The 19,090-nt window shown below is 46.3% G+C and overlaps 1 protein-coding gene across 23 annotated transcripts in view; it reads right to left on the bottom strand.

The window, feature by feature from the left end:
- LOC125704608 (adhesion G protein-coupled receptor L3-like) overlaps nucleotides 1-19,090 on the bottom strand; it is a 178,290-nt gene that overhangs the window by 40,331 nt on the left and 118,869 nt on the right. For 20 of the 23 annotated variants that reach the window (XM_048970399.1, XM_048970420.1, XM_048970415.1 and 17 more), the window contains 5 exons: nucleotides 18,478-18,789; nucleotides 16,441-16,538; nucleotides 13,090-13,275; nucleotides 10,117-10,155; nucleotides 434-617 (listed from right to left, as the gene is read on the bottom strand). In XM_048970399.1, coding sequence (XP_048826356.1) covers nucleotides 434-617; nucleotides 10,117-10,155; nucleotides 13,090-13,275; nucleotides 16,441-16,538; nucleotides 18,478-18,789 — 819 coding nt within the window. The remainder of the gene's footprint in view (nucleotides 1-433; nucleotides 618-10,116; nucleotides 10,156-13,089; nucleotides 13,276-16,440; nucleotides 16,539-18,477; nucleotides 18,790-19,090) is intronic. The other 3 variants (XM_048970404.1, XM_048970414.1, XM_048970421.1) reach the window with 1 other exon arrangement.

Here is a 19,090-nt window from a genome sequence, read left to right as displayed (position 1 = left end):
TCATTCTTGAGTTTTCGTGATTTTAGACAACTAGATTCGAGTGTGTGTGCAAGACAAAATGTAGGACAGCATTCAAGTGTGTAAGTGCGTGTGAGTGTTTGCCTCTGTGTGAGTGTGTGTGTCCCACAATGTAATAAAAATCCGTTATTTTTACCTTGTGTGGGCCATTTTTCAGATTCCCACAAAGATCTGTAAACGCAATCAAAAAACTAAAAATGGCAAGAGTCTCATATTTTGTTTGGTTACTTATTGTTAAGGTTAGTGCTGGGTGGGGGGTTAAGGTCACCATGTTGGGATTAGAGTTTTCCCCATATAAATGAATGGAGAGTCCCCATAATGATGTAATTACAAACGTGTGTGTGTGTGTGTGAGAGAGAGAGAGAGAGAGAGAGAGAGAACCCAGCGGAGCGTCCCCAGGCCCTGCGGTGCTCACGGATGTTCTCGGTGTTCTCCTGCACCACGTCAGTCTTCAGCAGGTTGTCAGCCAGCACGAAGGCTCCTTGCTCCACAGTGTCCAGCAGCATGGTGGCAGCGCGCTGCTGCTCCCCGGGTGACAGGCGTTTCCATGCCGCCTGGGCGTGTGCCTGCAGCAAGTTGTTCACCGTCTCCACCATCGCCTGCAGCACAGCACATGCGTTACCCACATGCGACGTGCACGCGCGTATTTTACACCGACACTCTCATTCACTGACAATTCTGATAATTGAGTGGATCATGGTGGCCGTTAAAATGATAAGGCCTGAATTATTCGATGATTACTTGTTAATTTGGTTGTTAAACAGCTTCTCCATCACTAGCTCTACAATCACACGTGCGTCTGAGCAGCACCAACACAGCAGACAATGAATGCAACAGGAATGAAAACGATGCATAAACTGCAGGACGTATCTACCTGCCACATGCATAGCGTGCACCTTAACCCCATAGCAAATCCATTACACAGCCTTACTGTAGGCCCACTTATATGAGCAGCAGATGCTTCACAGCTACGATGCCTTCTGCTTTGGCTTCTGGATCAGAACAAAGAAGGTGTGAAGGGAGTTGAATGAAACCCCAGATCTTCGCAAGTATGACCAAGAAGGCCAGCGGGCGACCGGTACGGCTTGACTGAAGCGGACCCCAAACACGTGCACACGGTTGTTCTACTGATGCCAGTGAGGAGTATGAAGACTACCTAACCCCCCCCACCCCGACCCCCCCCACAGCCATTCATAGGAGACTCGCAACAAGCAATTCCGAGATACTCCTTCCAAAAGCACTACAGAAATATAAACACAGTAAATGTCAGTAACTCAAAAATTACCGTCAATTATTAAGGGTGACTAAATGCTGAAAGAAAATTAAAAAAAAGCTCCAAGCAAAACTCTAACAGCCATTAGCTAATAAGATAAAAAAATAGATAAAAAACCAAACATATTCTGCAAATCCTGACATACATTGGCCTATACAATCCCTCTATATCCACCAGAACTTACAAGTGCAAAGGGTTAGGGTTACATTAATGGCTAGACAGACAGACAGACAGACAGATAGACAGGTAGTTAGGTAACTTTAATAATCCCAGAGGGAAAACCTCCTGACTGGGTTAGACTAAAGAGTAACTGTACTCCACAAGTTTCTCCTCCAAAACTGGTGAAGTGCCCTTTGGAAGACAAGATGCTCGGGTAATCCTATCTGCTTACATCTGCCCAAGTTCTGTTACCAGTTTCAGGGTTGCCATTTGCTGTAGGGTTAGGGTTACGGTTCAGGATAGGGTTAGCATGCAGAAAGTTGTATATTGCCATATCATTTGAGGCTTACTGAAATAGTTTTCTAACTTTAGTAAACTAGAGTAGGTATATTTCAGCCATAAAAAAACATAGGGTTAGGGTTAGAGCTTGGGTTAGATTAGATTCACGCCTAGCAAAGCATGGCTTCTGTTAGTGTTTGCGCTGGTTCCATGGACTTTCCAACTGCTTCAGTATGCTTTGGAACAGGGGTACATGCAATACCTCTGTGAGTTACTCAAGTTTACCGATTCTAAGGGTTTCAGTAACTATAAATATTACAATAATTGCTGAGATCAATGTAGAAACCAGAGAGTGCACCTCTACCGAGAAGACCTACATCTCTATAAAAGTTAAACACCAGTTACTGCAGTACCTGACTGTCAGCCCCGTGGCTGAACGCCATTGAGATGAGAGGGAGATGAGAGCTTTGTAAATTATTTCTGTACGGGGGGGGGGGGGGTGTGAACCTCAGGCAGGAAAGCACAGACAGGACGTGGAAAGGTTGGGCAGCACAGATTGCTCTGCCTGACTCATTTGTGCACCGGGGCAAAACGACTAGAAAGAGAGCAGACCTGCCTCCTCACGCATAACGTGGATAAGCACAAACTGACTTCACTCCACCGCCATCCTCCTCCCATGGCTACTGACAGGAGGGAATATGAAAGGCCGCCCCTGAGCAGACCTGTGTTATTTTTATTTTAAACCAATGCCCCAGCTTCTGGGCGGCATTGACAGTGCTGCCATCACTAGTCAAGCCAGCGATATATAGCAAGTGAAAGGGAACAGTGAGCTGCATCCTGCTCCACCGCGTGCAAGACCGTGTCACCGGCGTTCCCGGCGTTCCTGCTTTCCTGCGGCTGGCCCATCAGCCCTCAGCGCGCTCTCACACATTTTACCCAGACAGGAAACACATGTTCTGTCTGCCACAGCACTGTTATAGTTCATATTTTTTTTATTTTTATATTATTTTCAATTTCCATTTGATATCCAGTTTCTCGTGGGATTTACACTTGCACAAAAATTTTCTGAGGGCAGAAGGAAAAAAATGATTGGTTCAGAGAGATAACCAATCAGATTGTAGAGGAGGTGGGTCCAAGCAACTAGGGGAGGCGGGACAAAGGTATCTGGTATATTTTACACATCTAGTATATGAAGATACATTTCTAAATATCTTTTAATTTTCTAAATATATTTTAGCCTTGATTTATATAAAATTTTATATCTAGGGACAGACTGAAAGTTGTAGGTGTATTTTATGGGCCAAAAGTAATACACAGTGCACGTTATGCACTAATGATCCCAAAACATGTTCCAAATAGTATAAAACCAACAAAAAATTGTGTATTTGATGCTTGTATTTATTTTATTTCTGTTAGCCTTGAAAACAGTATATATGGTTTTCATTTAGTTGCAATTTTCATTTTTCAGGATGACATCACAGGGAAGTTTGGCAACTGAGAGACAAACTTCAGCAAAAACCAAACATGCAAGAAGGAGGCATGACGCAACACACGCCATGGTGCATCTGTGCTGAAATCTGGACTAACCCTGCACCTTCTTCCTGCTCCATTTATTCTTAAGCTGATGTGCCGTTAGAGACCTTGACATGCTGTAGAGCTTCAGAGCCGACGAGAATCAGGCAATAGAAGGCCAGATGTATCGAGCTTTTTACCGGTGCCGCATTTGCGCCTTTTGAGTAAATAAAATAAAGTGTACAACAAACGTTGTATTCATCAGTGAAAGAAAAGCCATAAGCCAGCCATGTACTGGCAGCAAATCTTCATAATTCTGGTTATCAGTGGACTGTTTGCTTATTGGATCCCTGTCAATCCTGGATGTTTGTAAAATGAAATATTCAGTGGATTTTACGTACATTTATGAGCTTGCAGGTTTCTTTCTGTCATGGTAGCAGTGTTAAGTACTTAGGATGGCTACTGGACTGCAGTGATGGAACAGTTGGACATGCTTTGTTTTTATACTGCTGACAGCATGTTTGAAGCGTTACACCTAAACCCTCTCGCAGGGGGATTAAAAGGCACTTTTCCGCATCCAAGCTACCCATTTGGCGTCTTTCTGGGGCTGTGAGGAAGTCCTCCTTCATCATGCCATGGCAGAGCAGCCCCTAAGAAGCGTCTCAAAGGAAGGAGTCGGGTGCGGACGACCCCTTGTTCCTGGCTGCATTTTTTATTCTGTCTGCAAGAAGAGCAGACTGTCCAGTAATAAGCGAGACAGAGAGAGGAGGCTGAGAGGCACTTCATCCATCAGGCAGTGCCTGGACAGCTCTGAAGGGTCCTGGGGTGAAGGTCCACACACCCTGCAGGGCACACTCGATCCTGTCATGAGTGGGCATAAATCTTACGTTGTCCAGGAGGTCATGGGAGAGGCTGCTGGCTGCAGATGCACTGCACAGTTCTCTGCGGCAGAACCCATACTGGGGGAAGGGGGCGGTTTGAAACGAACGTGCGCCGGAACGGAAGCGAAGCCAGGATGATCTCGAGAAGCAGAAAATATGTGCGTGGAGCACTCGAGCTCTCAAAAAAAAGGAAAAAAAATCTGAGCACGGCGTACAGTCACGAGTGCGCTCTTTAAACGTGACACCGCGCTCCAATTAATGCGAGCTCTCCCACTTACGCCCATGATTAGGTTAAACACGTAATAACTTTATATTCAAATCCAGCGTGCTAATGACACTAGCATGCGATCGTTGCGTGGGGGGTGGGGACGCATTCAACTTGCAAATAAGCCTCAGGATCGTTGAGGACGGCCCAATAAAAGGAAGGGGGGGGTAAGGAGAGGATAGAATAATGGAAATAAACAACAGTCTGCTTCAGCTGTCAACAGAGAAGAGAATACTATAGTTATTATAGTGATGAAGGAGCCACATAAGAAAGAAATCAGAGAAGACCAGCCATCCATCCATTTTCTGTAACTGCTTGTCCTATTCAGGGTTGTTGGGGGGGGCGGTCTGGAGCTTATCCCAGAGGCTACGAGCACAAGGCAGAGAACAACCCAGGATGGGGGGCCAGCCCATCGCAGGGCACAATCACACACCAGTCACTCACACATGCACACCTACGGGCAATTTGGTAACTCCAATTAACCTCAGCATGTTTCTGAACTTTAGGGGGGGGGGGGAGCTGGAGTAACATGAGGAAACCAGAGAAAACAAATTCATTATAAAAAAAGGTGAAGCACAGTGCTCCGTGTGGTGGAGTTGGCATGTTCTCCCCCTGTGGCTTGGGCTGATCTAGTTTCCTCCCACATGCAGTTAGGAGACATGATGTCTCAAGGTTGTCCATAGTGTTTGAGTGTGTGTGTCTGCACCCCACAATGGACTGGCATCCCGTCCCGGGTGTACTACTGCCCTGTCTTATATACTGCCTGGGATAGGCTCTAGGGCTCCCTCGACCTTGATAAAGTTAAAGGTTTAAAAATCATTGCATGAGTATGTACCAAAAGAGCACGCCACACAGAGTGTGACATAATAAAAGCTTAAAGGTGCCAAAGGTATTTAAGGACAAAAAGGCTATGACTACTTTTGACACTTCAGGATTCTTCCTAGCAAAACAAGTTCAAGACAACAGATGAGAAAAATGAGAGGTAACAAGGCTACAGGCTGCCCAGGAAATGGGAAAAGTGCAGCGGAACACACTTCCAGAAGCTTGCAGAAGCTGCTTAAGGTGAACCTCCTTCCTGTCGAGGAGTCAGGATGCCGTTTTCATGTTTTTATAAGGTCCGGCCGGCTTGGGAAATGCCATTCAGCAACTGGAGTTGCACTCATGAATAAGTGTCATGGAGCACAGATTCTCTATTGTCTTGCTATCAACACTGGAAGCAGAACATAAGGGGGAAAACAATTTGAAACAAAACAATGGTTTCAATTCAAATGACCTACCCATGCAGAGAGATTAAATTAACAAACAAATCTCCTTGACTGACCCAGCGACCACACATCATCCCACCACCCTTCCTCTGCGGGTCTTCGGGAGATAGAAGGTGTTACTGAGGTTCTTCCAGCAAACCCGAATTATGCCTGAAGGCCATAATAGGCCACTCCCTTTCCAAAGCCCTCTCGAGCTAGCTTCCTGGTGTGGAAACCAGTAGCTCCACCCACTTGGGTCTGCCACCTTCCAGCTCCTGGTCAGAGGTGAAGGAACCATGCTCGATCTCCCAGGCTCCGTTGGCACCTCTGTTGAAATTGACAACGGGTTCAGCGTGGGGCAGGAGGTGCGTTCTGGGACATTCATCTTTTTCAAAATGAGACATTTTTTTAAGAGAAAGAAACAAAAGAGGGAGGGGAGATGTGGAGGCAATATGTTGCTCAGCAAGTTTGGGTGCTGTGCCCGTTTTCAGAAGGCTGCAGGTTCGAATCACTGGCTGATCCTGCTTTTTAAATTTAGGTAAAAGCGCCTGCAGAAATCTTTTTGTTGTTGTAGAAAACACTATTTGCACAACTAAAGTGTGTCGCCAGCCTAATTATTTCACACAGCCAGGCACTTATCAGCTGTCCCCCTTCAACATACTGACTGTCACCCTCACAGTGAACCTGAAGCAGACTCATCTTGTAAAGGTCACTCGTCACGTGGACCATTAGCTGGACTCTGGGCCGTGGCGGCACCACAGGTGGGGACTGGAGCTGCTGTCACAGTGAGCGCAGAGGCGGGGTGCTGGTGCCCCCTCCCCCCCACATTCTGACGAATCGCGGAGGGACAAGGTGGGAGTAACATTGTCAGGGTGGCCGGTCTGAACTCACAGAGCCTTCATGTTTGTCATTGTGTAACGCTAATTAAATTACAATCCCCGTCCGTCTCCCAGAGCTGCTTCTCCAGTGTGGGGTTGTGGTGAGTCTGGAGTCTATCCCCGGAAAATACAAGGCGGGGGGGACACATGGAGCGAGACGCCAGGCCGCAGCACGCACCGCTTTTGGAGATTCACCAACTAGCCAAACTGCGTGTCCTTGGATTGTGGGAGGAAACCAGAGCACCTGGTGACATTAAAGTGCACAGTAAAGATGGTGAAAACATGCTCCATATACAGAGGCCAGGACAGGAAGTGACCTCACAGCGATGGCGCTAACCACAGAGCAACCATGCTGCACTTAATTATAATACAGTCACATCAATCGCATTTTGATCCTGTTTTCAAAGCTTATTTTTTTGCACCACAAATTGGACAAGGATGATTAGGGGTGGGGGGGGCGGAGGAGGGTTGCCGGCCCATAACGATTAAACAGACAAAGACTGGCAACTGGAGGTAAACTGGGGAAGACCTGGATGACGTCGTTAATGTAAGACCATTGAGGGACCTTTTTCCATCCAAAGCTATTCACACAATGCGCTTTTCCTAACATTACCTCGGAATGCAGGAGCAAGGATAGGTGTTTTTATTTAATTAATATGTAGGTCATATCTGTTCTGTATTAAGGTTCAGATCATAAATCACATTTTATTTTTAAAACGGTAAAAAACATAAAAACTTTTTGCCTGCGTATGCAAAATAAAAATACAAATGATGGTTCAAACAATAGCAATAAACTCGGCTTGCCTCAGTTTTATTAAGCAGCAGTCGAACTGGCCCCCTCGTATCACGCGGCAATTAAGGGGCTTGGTAATTAATTAGCGGCGGAGGATCAGCAGCTGACGGTGGATTTCGGCGTGCGGCGGCCCGGCAGCACCTTGCTGCGACATCGTCACCAGCTCTTTCTGATTTGCACTGTGTCGGCTTTTACGGCGGAAGTAATGGCTTGTTATCTTTTTTTTACCGCTCTCTCAGCCTGAGAAAACTGCTGAGCTTGTTAATAACTCTTCCCGTGCGTCGTTTCCGGCCCCTGGGTCATGCCCGACCCTCTCTCTTCGGTGAGGAAAACAATGATTACGATAAATTCGGAGGGGCTTTTGTTGTGCTCCCCAATCAAACGGTCCAAACAGGATGCCACACATGACTTTCGAGCTTGCTCATTGGCCAGTGCCCGAAAACCATTCAGGAAGTGATGGTGGGCAGCCTCCCAGTTCAGTACTTCCCCTTGGAGGACGCGATCAGCTCCTATTACAATACATTTTATTTCTTCCAACGGCTTCAGGCAGGTCTGCATGCGACGCCATGTATGCAGAACAGGCCTGCATATCTCCCAGGCTGCACTGCGTAGCGTAATAAAACCGGACCGTATCTTAGTGAACGGCACCTGAAAAGAGATGCTTTTTTTTTAAGGATACGCTACGGACACCGGCTGATATAACAATTACCGCTGTTTCTTCTTTTTCGTTTGGTTTTAATTGCCCCCCAAGCACTGCCCCCTGACCCCCTTTTAAGCTGTGGTATCCTTCATAAATGTTTTCATGACCTCCTTTCCAGCTCTGATCTTAAGGCCTCTTTTTTTCCAAGTCACGATCTTCTACCAACATCTGTGAATCCTGTTAAATCAGGATTCTCTGGTCATAGAAGCGAAAATACCCCCAATGCGTACAGTCTCAGTGTTATTCTGCAGAATAACAGCTTATACTCTGTGCTGTTCCAAAGAGCACTTTTCCTGACTATTTATCACCTCCTTCATTAAACTAAACCTCCTTCATTCACTAAAACTGCAAACTAACGACTTTTACAAATATATATGTACAGCATATATATATGCGCTGCAGGGAACTTAAGTTGCATTTAAAAAGGACACAAACCTCTCAGACACACTGATACTGAAACATCTCACGAAGAAATAAAATTCAGCCCAATGTGTCATTGCCACATTCATAATAAAACTCAAGACCTCTTCATATTCTGTGCTGCGAGAAGATCATTAATGTTAGCAAATATCAAGAAAAATTTAATTGCCAGTAAAAACTTTTAATCCACACACTTACGTGTCGATGTGACATTTAAGCACATTCAGTGAAATACAACTCATAATATTTGCCTTAAAAAAGGAATAATTTAATTAACAGGGTCAGTTCGGCAGTGGCAGGAAGGGGTGCAATAAGAGAGAGCTGCCGATAAGCACTCATTCTTTTTCCGTGAGGAATGATCCACGCACTCCCACACGGAAGAGCGCTGCCTGCTCATTGCTCACTGCCTGACTGACCCACCTCCGCACGGCTAAGTACACATAACGCGTAACCGGCGGCATATGCGACAGGCCATCTGCTGCCGTGTCACGTGACCTCTCTGCGGAGATACGCATAATACTGCGCCATTCCAGTGAGTCGGAGATGACGTCATCGGATCTCGCTCTCCAGGAGAAAGTCCTTGCCCTGAGGAGAAGACCATGCCCAGTAGTAGAGAGCTCGTGGCACTACCAAGAACCACATTTCTGAAGGCACAATGGCAAAGTCAACCTGCCCCATGTCTGTAGCTCACTGCCGGCTTCCGCCCTATGTTTGTAGCTCATCCTCAACTTCTGCCCCATGTCTGAAGCTCACTGCCAGTTTCTGGCCCATGTCAGTAGCTCACTGCTAGCTTCTGCCACATGTCTGTAGCTCAGTCAACTTCTGCCCCATGTCTGTAGCTCACAGTCAGCTTCTGCCCCATGTCTGTAGCTCACAGTCAACTTCTGCCCATGTCTGTAGCTCACAGTCACCTTCTGCCCCATGTCTGTAGCTCACAGTCGGTTTCTGCTCCATGCCTGTAGCTCACAGCCAATTCCTGCCTCATGTCTGTAGCTCACTCATAGCCTGCTAGCCCCCTCCTTCAGCACACAGCCAGGCCCCCATAGGAGCCTCTGCCTCTCAGCAGGTCCCTGCCAGCCCATTAACACAGTGATGTGGATCCCTGTACAGCCGTGCAGAGCATCCCAGTTGGTCTGACAACCTTTGAAAGGCATCAAGCAGAGCCACCTCAAGACTGGCCCTGGCCCTGTCGCGCTGCCCCTGGGAGCCCCTACCCCAGAACACATACCGGCTTACACCAGACTACCCAAAATCCCCTCTGATTGCCCACGTTGTTCGGAAGATCTCGACATCAGCCAGCGCAGACTCTACATCAGCAGGCACAGGACATACATTAAGCATTAACGGCCAAGTCATGCCTTGAAAAACGATGACCTGGGGGCAGATGGGGGTGTTACTGAAGCTGAAGCCTAGACCAAAGGACAGGAATGGTTCCATGAATCCCAATTTAAAAAGAAGCGAATGATGGAATCCAGGACTGAGCCTGAATGGGCTCCCTATAATGAGCTCTGGGCTGCGATTTGAAATTTGCGAGTGTATAACTTTGGTCTGGGCCCAAGATGGCAATGATTGGATGATCCACAAGCACAACACGGCATGCTTAGCGCATCGCAGTATGGAGACACATTCACTGGCGAGAAAGGCGTCTGGTGGGGGAAAAGAAGCAGGGAATAGGAAAAAATTGATAGGAATACCTGGACATAAAAGCGGCAAGAGCGCTCCCTCTTCTGCAGCTGTGATCCCGAGAGCAACGTTAGCGGGACGGAGTTAGATGCAAAAGAGAAACACAGTCACAAACATGGTCCCTGCTCCCCGCTCGTTAGCAGCTCCTCGCTTCACACGGCGGCGGAGAAAGCGGCGCGCGCATTAATTACTCGCCTTTTCAGTAAACATCAAAACAATCAAAAGAATCTTAATTAGAGCAAAGGAATCTGCAGCGCAGCTCAAGTGGAGATTTAACTAACATATCAGTTACGATTCAAGTTGAACTCCAAGGTTGGCAGCTCGTTATTTTAATGGAACCATAGAATAAAAAAAGAATGTTTCGCGCCTGTGTCATGCAGGGATAAAATGACAGAAAGGGGACTTAAGACAGTCAGTACATTATCCAGCTAAGGTCAAAAAATAATAGCTTTGGCATGGCATTTGTTCGGCTTGGAGAGGCTGTTTATGACATTCACAAATTTAAAGAGGCTTTGGGGTTGGATCAAAAATAGAAAAAATCACTACTTTACAGGCACGGTGAGAGACTAATAATGTCCTCCTCATTTGCAGTAATTTGTGCCACCTCTGTGTACAAGTGTCTGCTTCCCCCACAGCCCACCTCCATAGACGCAGCCCCATTAGCGTCCCGAAAGCCTCTGATCAGGAGCACGCCACTGACCTGGCGTGTCTATAACGGAAAGTATCTTCAGCTCTGCTGCCTGTCAGCACGGCACGACACACCTGTCTGACTGTTAGCAATCAAGCGTCCACAGACATGCTGGAGTGTCGCAAAAGCATCGCATCGCATTAATAATTTACACCATGCAGGAAATTTTAAATGTCAAATTTCAGACATAGTTATTGCAGTAAGAACAGTGTGACATAGTCTGAAAAAAACATTCATCAAAATAAGTGGTGATAAGGTACATATTTGTTAAGTTTTATGGTCGATATTCACACAGAAGACTGCCACTAACTCACACGTCCTATTTGTATCGCAGTTTCTGTGTGTTACAATATAATTTTTTGTACGTTTTACTTTCACAAAGATGCCAATATACATTGCCGATATGCATATGTAACCGCTAAACGTTGTCAGCCAACTTTTATTGCCTGCTTCTTCTTTCATTACATCTAAAATTTGAAACACTCCACAAAATGGCATTCCCACTTTGAGATGGCATCGTCATACCTAAACCACACCCATATAATATACAGATAGAAAAAAAATCACCAAAAATATATATTTAAAACAAAACATCTTTCACAACAACAATTTGCAATGTCTGTGTACAACAGGAATTTCATGGAAAACAGTCCAACCTGAAACATAATCATTGACAAGGCATAGAATTCAATAACAGAAAACCAGCCCCCGTTATGCATAATGTTCACAGACAGTTCCAGGCCAGCCAGCTCTGCAGTCTACTGGGTGCAATGTTAAAAATCCCCATCGCCCCCCGTACGGTATTATGCTCGAACTTTAACTCTGGGCAGCCCTACACATCCCTGCTTTCTGTTGATTTGTTCTGCCAGCGTTTACACTGGATTAAAGACCACACTTGAGTTTAGGTGATCCAATTTACATAACCGGTATAGAAGCTCCGTGACCGATTTGGGCTTTAACATATTTCCTGCAAGGAATCAACAAACCCACATTCTGGGGAAAAAAATAGAACTTAATTAAAAAAAAAAAAAAAGAGCTCTTCGCAGACACAAAACAGCATTCTCTTAATAGTTCTCACACTAGCAAGTGTTACGGGCTGTTAATACAACGGCACGCTCGCACCCTCCGTGTGACTGCTGCTGGGGGAGGTATTAATTACACAGGTCTTTCTCCCTTTGCCATTTGTTTGTTGCTGGTGGGACTAACAAGGAGTAGGGGGTCATTTCCGGCTGTGGAGGAGGAGGTGAAGTGCTCCGCCCACAAGAACGACCGATAAGCCTATCACAGAGGCCGGAGTCACCGGTAAGCCTATCACAGAGGCGGAGTCACCGGTAAGCCTATCACAAAGCCGGAGCCACCGGTAAGCCTATCACAAAGCCGGAGCCACCGGTAAGCTAATCACAGATGCAGCCCTCAAAATGTAAGTGGATAATCCAGCCTGTTCTCCTATACTGTCACCAACTCCCTGCCTAGTCACCTCAGATGTGTTTGTGTGATTGTGAGCTACTGTTTGTCATTTAATAAAATGTTTTTATTAAAGGTGGAATTAAATGTGCAATGTTTCATGACCCTGGCGGTACAACAGTGTGGTCTGAGGCAAGGCTAGGGAGACACAGGTTTTTGGGCAAACGGCTGCTCATGAGGTCATGGCCAGCTCCCCTTGGGCCCTTCAGAAAGGTCCTGATTCACTCCCCCCACCCCCAGACCTCGCTGAATGGGAGGAGCGGGCCGAGGGAATGGGGTAATGTCTGAAAAGCAATTTGAAAAACAGGTGTTCATGTTCCACTACAAGCCGGTCTGTGCCCATGAATTAACGGCTGACATTTCAGATGCTGTTTCCTTGGTGAGGGCGGCACTGACGGGACACATCTCTCCAGCTTCACTGCGGCCGACGTGATGGCCGCCCTTCCGGCTCATTCCGCTATAACAGCCTGGAGCATGGCCCTCAGGATGAGGCGACACCCACTCGCAGATGGCTGGGGAACCGGTGTGTGAACGCTCACTGGGACATGAAGTCTTCGGATTTATATATGTATATAACATTATATAAGAATATATATTATGTATGCATATATGGAACTCTACATATGCAGGTGATTGCCTTTAAAGTGCATTGTCAGCTATCTCATCCCATAGACACGGACCCAGTTAGGCTCAGTGCAAAAGGCACTGGGGCTGATTTTCTGATTTAAGAGAACAATGGCTCCTCCGAGGTAAGACAAACGGCTTTGATCGTTCTGCAGCCACTGCGGGCTGGAGGCTCCCCTCCTTTTGCCAGACAGGACGGGTGCCTTACCTTGTTCAGGCTGCGGGCGGCGCTGTCCTTGCCCCCGGGGGTGAGATTGCGCAGCTGCACATCCAGCAGGTCCACCAGCTGGCCCAGGGCGCGGACGGTGTACAGCACGTCGCCGGTGTGCAGCGGCCCCTTGGTTTGCTCCGAGAGCTCGCGGGTCACCATGGAGGCCGGCTCGCCCGAGCGTAGCTGCGTGGGCACAGTGGGTACAGTTAGTGGGCCCGGCCAGCAGCCCGCAGGATAAGCAAGCGCTGGCTACTGTCAGACACAGTATGTCCAGGCATGAAGAATCCCCAGGAAAATGCTCAAAAATGCTAGCCAAAATTGGCTAATCTCTATCTTATTTTCCCCCTTTTTTCCCTCATCTTCCTACTCTTTGTCAAGGTGCATATGAAGGCAGCACTAAGCGCTGAAGGTATGTGTGCTACCCGCACTATGGTAACGGCATGGGAAAGCATGGGAGAAAAGCAATAACGGCCGCCTTTCAGCAGTAGGTGATTTCATATGATTTCTTTTCACAATGTCCAGGGCCCTTAACTAAGCAGGTCCCACTCCTATTCCGCGGGCAAATAGCTGTAATCCCAGCATACATTATCCACTATGGCCTCAAAGCCTGGAATATATCTTATTTCATTTGAGTTTATAAATAAAAAATCTGTTTAGGCTAAGGGCCTGGGTTATTATTTGTTAATGAGCCTCTCCATTTGCTCTCTGCAGCCTCTCGCTCTGTGTCTAAACTTTTAAATTACAATGCGTATCTCTGCAAAGCAGAGCGTCGGCAGACCAAGCGGCGTGCTCACACGCTGTGATTTGCTGGCAGGCTGAGTCATTGCTAATATCGTGGCGCGCTGAATCACGGTAACAAATTGCCCTGAGATTCTTAGGCGAACTAATCAAATCAACAAGCAAACACCTTAGTTAGGCCTGTCGCTTTTGCTGTGGGTGTAGGCCATCAGCTAGGCCGCCGGGCAGCCGAGAGCTGGACCGAAGGCGGACAGCAGCACGAAAATAAACTTTATCTCGGCTAAGCTAACGGGCTAATTGCATTTAGCAATTATCAACTGTCCGTCTTCCTTAACGGCTTTTCCAATACAGGTGCGTTGTGGTGGGCCTGGAGCCAATCCCGGGAAGCACAGGGCATGAGGAATGGCATGCTGGTAGCAGCACATTGCAAGGCACACACTCACATAAACTGTGGGAAATTTAGATATTAGCACTTATGTTTCTAATTGAATTATCACAAAATAATAAGACCTGCTACAGTGTATGTCCATTGCAATGTAGTTAGTGAGGTGTCAGGTGGAGAGTGATGCATGGTGGGTTAGAGTGTACAGCGTGTTATTGAAAGGTTACGGGTTAAAGTACCAGGGTCAGCAGAGAGGACCCCTGAGCAAGACCCATAACCCCCAATTGCTTCAGGGATTGTCCAACCTTGCTTTCTCAATTGTACGTCGCTTTGGATAAAAGCCAAATAAATAAAATGCGAATGTCGTGAACGTCAGTGAAAGAGAATTGCAAAGGAGGTCAGCCCTGTGCTCTGAAACTTTCAACTGATGTCCTGTTAACTGAGCGACCTCGTATTTTTCTACATGCCACATAATTGGATCTGAATCGATCTGCAATGTCTGTTCACAAAGACGGCTGACAGGCACGTTAACAAACACAAAAATACACGAGTTCTTCTGCATTCATGCTGCTATCACTTGCAATCAGGATTTCGGTGCGTTATTTTGGCAGAACCAATTAAAAAGAATTGCTCAAGTGGTGTTAACAAATTTGATCCAGCAAGACCAGTCGAGTTGGCTGATGATGTTTCCTGTCTCGTAACGAAACAGGAACACCTTGCAAGCAGCACACAGTCTAAGACTTGAATCAGTTTAGCTTGACAAGTTGATCTTCCTTTAATTCTGAGTCACATAAGCAATGGGTAAAACTGACAGGCATATTACTAATTTACAAAAAGCTTAATTAAGATTAATAATATGATGGTTAATATTTAATATACATTCTATAAATCACCCCTGTGTTGTTAAAATATTCATTTTCATTGAAGTTACCCTGTAACTGTTTATGCTGTCAGACGTGTCTTGATATGAAGTACCTATTTATTGTGACTTTGTGAAAACTTACAGCGAATGATGAATGTGTAAGGCAGCATCTCTCAATCTGCTCCTCGGGGACCCACAGACAGACTACATTTTTGCTCCCTCCCAGCACCCTGCCAGACAGTCCACATTTTTGCTCCCTACTGGGAACTGGGGGGGGATCAAAAACATGGAATGTCTGGGGATCCCTGATCTAAAGTAGTGTCACAATGCTTTTTGACAAATACTGGCAGGATGTTAATCTTTTACTCCACTGTAGCCCCAATGAGGACAAAAAACAAAGTACATTTTCAGCTTCTTCCTCCTCAGGCATGGAACACAGAAACACAGAAGAATGGAAAACTCAGCCCCTTGATGGGACAGGCATGTGTACTGTGTGCTGGCCCCAAATTCTCCTTTGCCAGCTTAACTGAGTAGTCAAACTAAGGCATAGTTCTTTGTGAGTTTGTTCAGAGGAGATTCGAGTCTCCTGCAGGGCTCAGACCTCTCCCCAAAAGTCACCTGATTAAGGTATGGGGCATATGGTGGGGAAGCAGCGACAGAGGAACCCTCACAGAGTCTGGGGGGGTTTATGAACTGACACCAGGAGTTTTTCACACTTATGTTTCTCATCGAGGTGGCGTTCAGATACTTCCTTCCGCAAATTTCGCCATTAACTTCAATTAGCACCATGGTTTCAGCGCTTTACACTTGTGGCACGCTAACATCCATTTGACAATTTCAGCTAATTTGGCCACATGAAGGGCCAATTTCGGTGATATTTTCGAGGGAAACACATCCTCCTGAATGTTAATTAAACTAATGTTAACGTGACAGATTAAGCCAGATGAAATGAAAACCAAGAGTCACATAGCCCAAGGTGGACGGAACTTGACACTTTTTAAAGATGACACTACTAAAGAAGTAAACGTGGGTGAACCACAATTTGCCCTAGCAGCCACCAGAATGCCAGTAATCATCATAATGCAAGATACTTTCATACATGTTTAGAAAGCAATTCATAGCGTACACTGTAGTAACGGCAGTGGCACTGCTAGAAATTCTGGGCCTAGCGTATGATATCGGCACCCCATCCGAGACCAATCCAATTACGTTTTTAGGGTCCCTGTCCCTCAGGGGCCCCTGGAATCATTCTAACTTTGCTCCCTGCATTTATACATCTATAGAACCTCTGAACAACTGTCCTCTCCCGCAGCTGTCTGGTCCATCTGTTTACATCTCCCTGACCATCACATTGCGCGAGACTCACCTTCTGGGTGATGATGTTGACCCAAGGGGAGGTGCAGTTGCTGAGGTCCGGACCCTGCATGTCCCAGTATGCATCGGTGCACAGGTAGGTGGCCGTCCCTGCAGGGGAGAGTGGTGCAGCCCGTGATGACCTAAGCCTCCCGGATGACCCTGCTTCTCAGCATTCAGGAGGAATGGAGCATCCACTAGGACAGGTATCAGGACCACGCTCTCTTACTGACACTGGGGACAGGCACGTCGCTCCCACCTCCAACCCTCTTCCTGACTTGATCTAATTGTTATTTTTCCTCCATCTGTTCATGCAGCATCTGCTGCTAACGCCCTGGTCTGTTTGTTCAGTCATATTACTCTGCTCCTCAATTTGATGTCCATCTAAAACCAGATCTGCAGACTTTACTGATTGTTTTACTTTTAAATTCCAACCTGCAAAATAAATGTTTTTTTTTTTTTAATATATAACTTCTGCAGGCCTGCAAGACCCCCGAACGGCCAATAACAAGTGGCTTTGAAGGCACGTGACGTGCTTCAAATAAAGCCCATACTACAGCTGCTAGATTCTCCATCCACCAACGCTGACGATTCTCTGAACTGAAGAAAAGGACTGAAGGGAAACAGCCAAACGAGCATCAATTAAGAAAGAAAAAAAAAAACGCATCTTCCCTCAGGATAACCTTCCATTTTGCTACGCTAACCTGCCTCCCTTATTAGCCGGTTCAGCATGGAGGGGGGTAATGAAATGCAGAGTGACGAGTCACAGTGAATTATTCTAGCATCTACTCTTTGTGTTTAACAGCACGAAACACTGACAGAGACAGGAGGAGGAAGCAGCAGATGTGAGGAGGAAGAGCTGAGATGAGAGCAGTCCCTGTCAGATCCAGGAGGATTCAGTAAATACTTGAAGGTCCAGCAGCATCAATACCAAAGACTGGCTCAATGACTTTTTCAGTGGGAAAAAAAATAAAAATCCTTTTATTTCATATGATGTATGTATATTTAAACTATTTTATCACCTTTATCCAAGCCCTGGGAAATGAGGGACATGTTAATTACATGAAAAGAGATGATATTAAACGAGGTTGCACCGTCATCCAAAATGATTAATTTCACCATTAGCGCATCTCAGCACGCTGCTGTAAGCATCCATTAATTTGGTCAGATTGTTTTGTTCCTGAGGAGGATTCTTGGAGGCTACCCCACAAATGGGGTGGTCGGGTGGGGGTCATATTGACCCCCCTGTTACCAGTCCAGAGAGATAAATATGCAGACAGTTTGACAACGAGGGCTTGGCTGAAGGAAACAGCGCTTTTCAGACTGAAGGCTGAGGAAGCAAAAGCTGAAAACATCCTTCCATTTCGAAAGGGGGGAGGGGGAGATTTGTCGGATTAATGACATCAACTGGGTTCTGACATCTTCCACCAGAGTGTGGACTCTCGCCTGTGGCAGAGAGTGCCTTCTCGTCCCGATCGGCTCACGATCTGAGGCGCTAAATTACTCGTCAAGTCTCTAGGACAAACAAATCCATGGCTGCCAATTACCATCATCGCTTGTGATAACCTATTAGTCTCAGCACCCCGGCCTGATATGCACACATTACGGAAGGGAGGTAATCGATGCTGTGATCGATAGCATGAAACAGAACGCCCCGCTTTTGTCACTGAAGCATATTTCAGGAAGTCTGCCATGAAGATTAGCATTGGAGGAAAAAAAAAAAAATATATATATATATATATATATGCTGTGTTCATAATATCACAGGGCGAGAAACTGAAAATGTGCCCACTAAATAGAAAATCCCGATATATTCTGAAATGTAGGCTTCTTGGTGGGACAAAAATACAGTTTATTGAAAGGCTGCAGAAATCAGTGCGTATAAATGAATTCCTCTGGGGCGAAAGAATTCTTCAAAATATTGATGAATGAGCAGGACCCTAGAGATGGTCTTGACATTTTAATGCAAATTACACAAAGCGATTTCTTTTACCTGCTAGAGGACTTTCTGGTTTCTTTAAGCATGCCACATCTCATAAGGAGACCTTACCTATTGTTCCTGCAGGACATAGCTGCCTAGCAACCTGTCCCCGGTGTGTCTTGGGCCAGGAAATTCCTGCCTCCTCCAGCGGGTGGCAGTAGTCAAAGGCAATGTTGGGTAGCTGGGACGAGGGAGCGGGCCGGGTGGTGACCTCTGGGACGATGCCCTCTGCTGGCCGCTGTGTGGTGGTACTCCGGGTCCGTGGGTTGGTGGTGGATGTGTCAGTGACCCTTGTGGTGGTAGAGAGGGCGACCGTTGCCAACCTGGCAGTTGTCTTGGCAGTGGTTGTGTCCACGGCGACCGGGACGAACGCCGAGGATTCTGCAGTGAATAATATAGGTATAAATGAAAATGTTCACAAACAATCACTCACAGCAAACACACAAAAGAAAACAGTTTCTATACGAGTTCCCAGGATGAAGAGCTGCTGTTGTTCAATATGATTATTACCGGAGGCATTTTCTGGAAGGTACTCCTGGAGTGAAATGCATTAAAATAATTTTTTGTGCATTTAATCACATATTTTGTGTTCCTGAAAACAAATCGATAGCTGAATTCTGTTTTATTTATAGCTAAAAACTGAAAGCCCATGCTATGTTGTGATTTTTCTGGGCATTTCTCC

This window comes from Brienomyrus brachyistius, chromosome 12, assembly GCF_023856365.1.
Source record: "Brienomyrus brachyistius isolate T26 chromosome 12, BBRACH_0.4, whole genome shotgun sequence".
Taxonomy (NCBI): domain Eukaryota; kingdom Metazoa; phylum Chordata; class Actinopteri; order Osteoglossiformes; family Mormyridae; genus Brienomyrus; species Brienomyrus brachyistius.
Note: the sequence above shows the minus strand (reverse complement) of the source record. Positions and strands in the feature narration are given on the sequence as shown.